The sequence below is a fragment of the Hirundo rustica genome, chromosome 15, assembly GCF_015227805.2.
Source record: "Hirundo rustica isolate bHirRus1 chromosome 15, bHirRus1.pri.v3, whole genome shotgun sequence".
NCBI lineage: Eukaryota > Metazoa > Chordata > Aves > Passeriformes > Hirundinidae > Hirundo > Hirundo rustica.
This window is the reverse complement of record NC_053464.1, coordinates 11,995,648-12,004,706: the sequence shown is the minus strand read 5'-3', so window position 1 is coordinate 12,004,706 and position 9,059 is coordinate 11,995,648. Positions and strand designations below refer to the sequence as shown.

At 51.3% G+C, this 9,059-nt stretch overlaps 1 protein-coding gene across 2 annotated transcripts; it reads right to left on the bottom strand.

Annotated features, from left to right (window-relative positions):
• Positions 1–270: 270 nt before the first annotated feature.
• Positions 271–8,486, bottom strand: CHST12 (carbohydrate sulfotransferase 12). 2 transcript variants are annotated; one of them, XM_040079037.2, is made up of 2 exons: positions 8,376–8,486; positions 271–3,064 (listed from the first exon to the last, which is right to left on the bottom strand). In XM_040079037.2, the coding sequence occupies exon 2, from the start codon at positions 2,967–2,969 to the stop codon at positions 1,719–1,721; it is 1,251 nt and encodes a 416-aa protein (XP_039934971.1). In that variant the 5' UTR covers positions 2,970–3,064; positions 8,376–8,486; the 3' UTR covers positions 271–1,718. The 2 variants fall into 2 exon arrangements, with proteins under 2 accessions (XP_039934971.1, XP_039934972.1); XM_040079038.2 differs by lacking the exon at positions 8,376–8,486 and adding an exon at positions 8,037–8,254.
• Positions 8,487–9,059: the final 573 nt, after the last annotated feature.

Genomic DNA, 9,059 nt, shown 5'->3' with positions numbered 1-9,059 from the left:
CAGAAATTACGGGAGAGAGTTGTGAATACAAAGAGAAACAAGCCCTTTATTTTGAGTCCAACTACCAGCAATTACCTCTCATTTACAGGTTAAAAAGCTTGATACAGCATATTTGTTAGGAAAAGCATGAAGTGCCTAGATGTACTTGTGCAGAAATTGGGGAAGTGAGAGAGAGAGAGGAAAAGTCATGCCTGCTGAAGGCCTTGGAAGGAAACTCAGTCAAAGGCCAATACAAAGAAGTCTCCCCAAAACACAGAGCTGTCTCCCAGGGCCTGACCCTGGACCTTAATCACCAATACCATCCAAAGTCCAGGGAAATAATTAAACATTTCAGCTCTGAAAGAGCTGCCTGCCTAATTTGCTAAGCAAACAGTTTTTGCAGAGCAATTCAGAGAGAGAAAGAGAAGTGGATTCAGCTGATGAGACACAAAAAATCTCTAAAGACTTAATTTCCTTTGGGAAGCAGCCCACATGCTCCCAGCACAGTGGGAACCATCACTCCTGCAGCAGGTCCCAGCAAGGCAGATGATCAAATCTGCATCAGCCATTTGGAATAAGCAGAAAGGCAGCGGATGAGGATGTGGTGTCACGAGCATTAGCTGGAATGCTGAAAACAGAAAACCTTTGAGTTCACCTTGACATCTGCTTATTAAAGGAAACCTTTTGGATTCTCTTCTCTCAGAGATAAGCATCTGCATCCCTGCCACTTTCCCTTAAAGAGTGCACAGGGATGATGAAGACACAGCACAGTTCTCAAGGGACCTGCAGTGCATGCAGCAGTGACCAGGACGTGGAGCAGCACACCACCAGGGCCTGGCCAGCTCGCCCATCCACGAGCACGCTCTGCCCACCCTGACTGGCCACAACCCCTAAGAACTTCAGCACCCTCCTGGAATGGGACAAGTCACGGGAATGCTCCACACTAGCAAGGTACAGGGGCTGAACCTCAGCTTTGTGGACAGCAGAGTCCCACAGTGCTTGGCCAAAAGGTCAGGCAGTGCAGAGGTGCTGTGCTGGCCACCTGCACACCCCAAAACACCCCACAGGACTTGTCACTGCCCCCAGTGCCATTTCCTTCCTGTGACTCTGGTGTCACACTCCACACCTGTGAGCAGTGTGAGTCACAGAGTCCTTCCAGGCCTGTTTGGCAGAGCCAGGCACTCACCCATCCCACTGCCTTGGAGTGACCAAAGCAGACCTGGCACCATCAACATCCCAGCCCCCAGGGAGATCCAACTGCAAACCTTGGACCTCCGAAACAGCAGCCCTGAGACAACACACAGAGGCAGGTACATCATTTCTTCAGGTTCTCTTTTACTTTTTTTTTTTTTTTAATTCCTTCCCCTCCTTTGCCAAGAAACACGCTTTGTTTTAAATATCTTAAATATATTAATTTTTAAAAAGTATTAATAAAAAGCTACTGAAGGACATGATTGGCAGAGTGACCAAGGGCAGCAACCCATTGCAAAGTATGGGGACATTTTAAAAAACAGAAAACAAATGACAACCCCCCAAAAATGGCATTTTTTGCATATGCACAGCTGGCTGGAATACCCTGGACTCTGGCATTATTGCAAAAATGGAAGGGGAAGCAGTAGAAAAAATATATTTCATTGTACCAACTTGCATCAGGAAGGGAGTTAAGAGCAAAAATGAGGAGGATTTAAACATTTTTGGTATTTCAGATGTTCCCTCCCACACCCACTGCCCAATCACGTTCAGTCTTTAAGCAAGTTTTCTGGCTTGGGGTAGCCAAAGAGTACAAAATCTGCTTCGTAAAGCTTGTAGAGCTGCTGCCTCCAAGCCAGTGGGATTTTGGCAAACCAGTTATCTTCCCAGCTGCTGGCAGTCCTGTTCCTGTAGCTGGGTGGGAAGCGAAGCAGCCTGTCCACTTTGAGGAGCTGCAATAAATAAGCAGCATCCTCATCCAGCGTCTCCAGCTTCCCGATGAAATCATAGTCAATCTGGCACGGGTGGCACAGACGGTAAACCTGCCTCCAGTGCTCATTGAAGGGGGCCATCTTCTCTGTCCTGGGGTCCAGTAAGTACTGGATGAAGTCAGAAAAGGAGACTTTGAGGCCTGCCCCGAAGGCCTCGCTAACGGAGGTGGGAAGGTTGGTGTGGTTGGAGTACAGCTTTAGCATGGGGATGGCGAAACGCCGGTAGAAGTCCTCGTTCTCCAGCTCAAACTTGCTGCGAAAGGCGGAGATGAGGCGGACGAAGGGGTCTCGTACAAAGAGGAACTTGGTGTACTTCTTCAGCTTGATCTTCATCAGGTGCCGGGAGAACTTCCCGTAGCGGCGCCAGAATTTGTTGAACGTCAGGTGGGTGCTGGTGTTGTGGACGTGCTCCCGGGGGATATCCAGGGGGTTCCGGTAGGGAACGCCCTGGTCCAGCAGGCTCTCACTTAGCACGATCATCACGCGTTTCCAGTTGGTGCAGGCCACCTTGGGCACGTAGCAGTAGATGACGCCGTGGCGGTCATCCACGATCAGGTGGTTGAGCTCGTAGTTTGGAATGTCATCGAAGGAGCGCTCCTTGGTGGGGAAGGTGAAGCTGGAATTGGCACAAAACTCCCGCAACGTTCTCTGCCTCTCCACCTGCAGCTTCTCTTGGTCCAAGCTGTTCCTGTCCTTGTGTGTAGACCAGTCATAGCCGCGCACGTTCTCCTCCAAGTTACTTAGCACAGGCTTGTTGGAGCCCTGGACGAGGAGCTGCTCTGTCTTTCGGGGGATAGAGCTGTTCTGTTTCAGGCTCGAACTGAGCAGCTTTGCCAAAAATTCATCGACATCTGGCAAGGCTTCCCAGTCCTCACCCGCGGCGATGGCTCCCGGGGAGCGGGGTCTGGAGAAGGATGTGTGCAGGTAGAAGTGAGCCGTCCCCACGTTGTCCCAGTACACAATAATCAGGAGGATCATGAAGATGGAGACCAGCACCACAGACAGACGGAGGAGCCGCGCTTTGGTCATCCTGACACCTACTGTGGTAGCTGGCTTTCACCTGGATTCACCTCTGGCTTGCAGAGTGAGGCTTGGGGTCCAGCATGGTGCTGCAGAGCAGGAGCCTGGAAAGGTATGAGGAAAGAAAAGTTAGTTGAACCCCTTAATCCTTCTGGTTCTGGCACAATCAAAACTGGTCGTGGGGCTGACCATCCCCATTTCCACGTGGGGAGAGCTGCGAGAGTCAGAGGTACCCATAGAGACTGTGCAAAAGAGCTGGCTGGCCAAAAGCAGACAATGTGTTGCAATTTTATCAGTTTCATAGCAATCATGGCTTTTGTCAATCTCCAGTTTCTGAAGTCAGGTGATTTCAAGAGAAGCTCTGATTAAATTTTAAAAAGTGAGTAAAATATGATTTCAGGCCTAGAGCCTACAGAGGCAAGTTTGAGAGTATTAAAATACACAACCATACACGGAAAGTATGCAGAACCATTTACCTTTCAGACCTCCTTGATTTTTACACTATCTAACACACAAGAAGAAAGAAGCCTCAATCCATGATTTCAGCTTTTGGTATCACACTGTGGCCTCATCTCTGTATGAAGGTGCTCTGTGCTGAAAACAAGATCCTTACTGGAATTATGAACACAGGGCTAAAGGTGCCACTGCCTCAGCGGCTAAAGCAAGTCCCTGCTGAGAGAACATCACTGACCTGAACACACCATCTTATCTACCCTGTGTGAAGACACCCAGTAGGTGTTATCTCCATGATCTTTCTTGGTAGCTATTTCATTTTTCCAGGAACAAAGATTACACAGTTCTCCTACAACCCTCCCACAAAAGGATACAGTCCTGAGAAGAGCCATGCATCAATAAAAATCTAAAGGAGAGATTACCTTTAACTGAATGATTCAGGAGATTATGGATGCTCTGCTAAATCTGTGTTTGTGCCCAGACACTGTTGAGTCAGGACCTCTTTTCCTGCTTTAATGTAATTTATATTTCTATCACACTCAACACTAACAACTCTTGATCACCAACGACAGGAGAGAAATCACTGTTAAAGGGGCAGCTGAGATCATCTCTTGTGAGGGGCACAGCAGGTTTGGGTTTTTTGCTTCAACCAGCCCCATCATTTCACTGCTGTATGCTTTCCATGATTCCCAGCCCCTTTCTTCCTGCAAGATCCCCCAAGATCCCACCCACCTCCCCACCCTACTGCATGTTTTCTGTCCAAGGCTCCATGCAGAGGCAGGCTGGCAAACCAGCCTTGATCTCTCCCCAAGCCAGCAAGGAGACAGTGCCTACAGCCAGGGAAGAACAACACAGCAAAGTGAGGAGCTACAAATAGTTACTGCAATGTTCTCCAAGCACAGTCCAGGCTCTGATTATAAACACATAGCAGCACCTACAGATAAAAAACAAGAGCTGTCCTTTCCACAGACATCCCAAATCTTTCCAATGACTTCAGAACAAACTCTGCAAACACCAGCTTTGAAAACAAAGCCACTTCAGGGCAAGCAGCCCTGAAAAGTTTTGGGTTTTGTTTTTTGGGGTTTTTTTTTTTTTGTTTTTTTTTTAATGAAGGCTGGGTGTCTCTTCTTCCCAAAACACAGAGGTTGCTCCCCAGCCAATCCACACCACCCTAAACAGCATCAACCCCACCCTTCACAGAGATGCAGAAGAACTCGAGTCCAGAAGTGCTGAGCTCTGTCATTCCCAGGGAAAAGGTGCTCAGCACCTCTGAAGCTCACTGCAGCCTAGCAGTGAATGACTTGGTAAAAAGGCTGTGTTTGTGTCTCAGCGGTGACGGGTTTTAACAACCAAAGTCCAGGTTTCAAACATCAGACAAGAATTTAGTAACAAAGAGGAACAATACCAGATACTGTTACATGTCAAAGTATTAGGTCAGCTTGTCCCAAGACAGAAAACACATATCCAAAGGCTTATGGTTTCTCCACCCTGCTGTATTTATTTACAATTTGGAAGTAGGGAGAGCCAGAAATCCAGCAGAGCTGTAGCCTAACACAAGGCTTTGCACTGCAACACCAAAAAGTGCCCTTTCCTGAAGCCAGGTTCTTATTCTGCCTGCTAAGAGGGGCTGGAGGAACGGCAGACAAAGCGTTTTACACTCTGCAGAGCAAGAAGCAGGTATTACTCAGCAGTAATTCTCCGTGTTTAGCTAGTCAAGACTGAGGATAGAGCAGATCTGAGCAGAAACACCCAGAGAGATCAGCAGAGAGCTAAAGAAGGGGCAAATTACATATGTGCGTCAGCACTTCAGACCAAGCAACTGAGTCCAGCAGCAGAAGATAATGGAGGGACACTGCCAAGCCTCCTGCTTGGCATGCTCTTGGGTTTGAGTTTTGCCCAGATCTGCTCTTGCTTTTGATCCCGTTCAGCTGCTTAGGGCAGGGACTGCTTCCTATTCTGGATGAATAGTGTGCCCACTGCGCACAGAATCCCAGCACACTGTGCTTCCAGCGCTGCTTGAGACCTCTGGGCTGGCTGGAATGCAGCAAGCCTGGAAAGCTGCACAGAGAATCCTCTTCTACCCCCAAACCCAGCAGCTTCCACAGCCCTGGGCAGCACAGCAGCCTCCAGCATTCCTGCAAAGCTGTCCCAGCCAGGCATGGACAGATCACCCTCCTGGCAGCAGCGACAGGGGCAGACTGGACGCTGTGTGTGGCACTCACATTCCCGGGGCAAATGGAAAGAGGGATCTTCACCAAAGCCACCCCACAATGCAGCTTTACCAAGTGCACCCCAAGGGCTCCAGCCTGCTCTCCAGGACACTGCACACAGGCCTGCCAGAGAGTTTCGCTTTTCCAAGACACACACAGCAGCAAGCAGCACAGAATCAGAAAGACTCCACTTCCATTAACTCTACCAGTGCCAGAGAGGAACCCTGGAAAAGAGCAGTAAGACAGCTTAATTCCCCCTCAGAAGGAAAGCGCTGCAGAAAACAGGAGTTGCCCTATTGATTACGACCCATCCCCTTCCTGAGCACTTCATAAAGGACACCAGACTGAAAGCACAAATTAGAGGTCTCTGTGCACATTAGAGGGAACGTGCCTCTGTCCTCCCCTCGCCAGAATCAAAAGGAAAAGCTTCCAGAAGGAGCCAGGAATTTACATTCAAGTTCAACCCAAAGTCACCAGCCAACAGGAACGTGCACACAAAGCTGCCTCTGTGACACAGTGCTGGCAAACTGGAAAGTGGACCAAGCGCTATAATCATCCTACAGGGTCCCCTGAGCAGCCATCCTGTGACCATCTCCAACCTGAACCTGACCTGGGCGTGAACCAAGAAATTTTCTTCCCATCCCAGGCCTGAGAAAGACACTGAGGTCTGAGGTCAATCATCCAATGACATGCCAAATCCCCTCTTGTGTCAACCAACCACTTCCCGAACTCTCATTTAACACCGGAAAGGGGAGACGCGTCCCCAGCACTGTTATTGCAATAGCTATTGCAGACACAACTCCTGGTGCGTTTGGAAACTTTATTTCCACTTCACAGCCCGATTGTAACTGTTTATTCTTAGGCTAGATAAGAGCTTAAGTAATTTGTGTCTCTTCAGTCTTCCCTTCCAGCCTCTCAGCAAAAGAGAAAACCACTCGCTCACTTACAGGAGCAGTAAGGCCTACAGAAAATAAATCAGCTTACAGAAAGGCATGTGCCAGACACAGGGAACAATAAGGCCTCTCTATGAACAGCAGTGGTCTTGAAAGAAATGTGCCTCCAAAGGCTTTGGGTGCAGATCCCCTCTCTTCTTGCTTTGTGTTTCCCCAGCACTAAACGCCACCTCAATTCCTCCAGTGCCCACTTGATCTAACATGAGAAGATTCAGGGTTTCAGGCAGCTTACTTGGATTTTGCCTGCTTAGGGAGACAGAAAGAAGCAGGGTAAGAACTTTTAAAAACACATAAAACTCCCACCAAATTCAAATGGATACTTTCTCTTGGGGCACTTCCCCAGGGATCACCGGACCCATGCAGCCTTCTGTACTCACATATCATGGTACACACACATCATGCTCAGGGAATCAGCAACCTCTAGAGAAGTGGAACCAATTTAATCTCCTAAAGGTGCAGGAGAACGAGCTCCCACCAGTGCAAGCAGACTGCACCAACAAACAAATTTCATGCACTTGGCTATCACTCAACACATTGTTTCTGCCCAGCCTCCCAAAAGTCTAGCACCCTTTGCAGAGCAAGGAAGTTTTAACCCATCGAATGACATCAATACTTACATGAGTATAAATGTACACCATAAGCAAAAAACAGAGCTGCTTTGCATGCTGCACCACAACTTAGCCCATATATGTTAGACACCAGCAGAAGAACATCCTAATCTACAGTTTGCCAGCACCTTGCCCGCCACTGCTGCCAAAAAGTTTGTACAGGCTCGGCAGCATTTGCACCTCTTTTTTAAATATCCGTACTTGGAAGTTATCACCATCTCTTAAACTTCAGGACGAAACTCCCCAAAACACAGCACATCCTGCTCACGCATCACTTTTATCACAAACTTCCAGCACACGCACCATCCCTGGCTTCACAATCGCAGGAAGCACCTCAGGCAGCCTGGGCCAGCAGCACCCGGGGACATTCCTTGTGTGTCAACCCCGACAGCCGCACTGGCTGTAGTCACCCTACAAACACCTGGTTCCGGCACAGTTTCCAGCCTGAGCCCTGCAGTGAAGTTTTGCACGCGAAGCTGAGGCTGGAAGAAGAGCGTTTTTGGGCGGAGCAGCGCTGGAAGCCGGGCTGTGCCGTCGGGAGGCGGCTGCATCCCGGGATCGCTCCCGGAGCCGCTCATCCCCGGGTCGCTGCCAAGCCCGGCAGGGCTGCACCGGCCCCAGGCCCAGCAGCGGGGCTGGAGGGAGTCACAGAATCGTCAAGGTTGGAAAAGACCTGTAGGATCGAGCCCCACGATCAACCTAACGCTGTCAAACCGTGACCCCGAGTGCCACATCTACATCTACCTCCAAGGGACGGTGGCACCACCACCTCTCTGGTGGTTCGGGCTCGGCTTGAGGCTGTTTCCTCTTCCTCTATCTTTTGCTACCTGGGAAAAAAAGACCGACACCCACCTGTCTACAACATCCTTCCAGGTGGCCGTAGAGAGCGATGAGGTCCCCCTGTCCTCCTTTAATCCAGGCTAAACCCCCACCCAGCTCCCTGGGGAGCGTCCAGCCGGGAAGGTGCCGCGTGTGTGGAGAAGGAGAGCTGCCCCGCAGAGAGCCCCGCAGCCCCGGCCCCGCGTCCCGCCGGAGCCGAGCCCTACCTGGCACCGGCGAGAGCGGAGGGGCAGGCGGGGGGCACGCCGCGCTCATAACCGGGAGCTGGTCCAGCCCCGGGGCGGCACCGCCTCGGCGAGCCCCGCCCGGCTCCTCGGACAACCCCCGAGCCCTGCCCGGCCCCGCGCTCACCTCCCGCCCGGGCACCGCAGCCTTCGCCTTCTTCCCCTTCCCTTCTTCTTCTTCTTCTTCTTCTTCCTCTCCTCCTCCTCCTCCTCCTCCTCCTCCCGCCGCGCTCCCGGCGCCGCCTCTCGCGAGACGCCGCGCGCGGGGGTCCCCGCGGGGCCGCGCAGGCGCCGCTCCGCCCGCCAGGGGGCGGCCCCGGCCCCGCGCCCGCCCGCGCCTGAGGGGAGCGCCGTGTGGGGCGGCTGCGGGGTCCTGACGGCCTCTCGGCGTGCGGAGAAACGGCCATCGACTAAAACGCGAGATTCACCTCGACGTGTGGGAGCGCTGCTTCCCATGGAGATGGGCAGAGCACGGGAACAGGGTGGCCGGGGAGGGTGCGGAGTCTCCCGCTCTGGAGATAGCCCAAACCCACCTGGACGCGTTCCTGTGTCACCTGCTTTAGCTGACCCCTCCGTGGCAGGGAGTTTGGCTAGGTGTTACTCAGAGGTCCCTCCCGACCCTGAAAATTCAGTGATTCTGTAAAAATTTAATGTAAAGCGCACTTTTTAATTACTTGCAGGCTGCCACCGCACCGTAACGCTGTGTGGGGATTTAATGTCCCTGACCAGCAGTCATAAGGAACAAAGTCTAAACAACTGGACACAGTAAGGCTAGAAAATGCTGCTGAAAAATCCCAGGAGAGTTTAAGCT

What these genes read in the sequence shown, in the direction of transcription:
- CHST12 (XM_040079037.2), bottom strand. Translation starts at nt 2,969, where the DNA reads ATGACCAAAGCGCGGCTCCTCCGTCTGTCTGTGGTGCTGGTCTCCATC.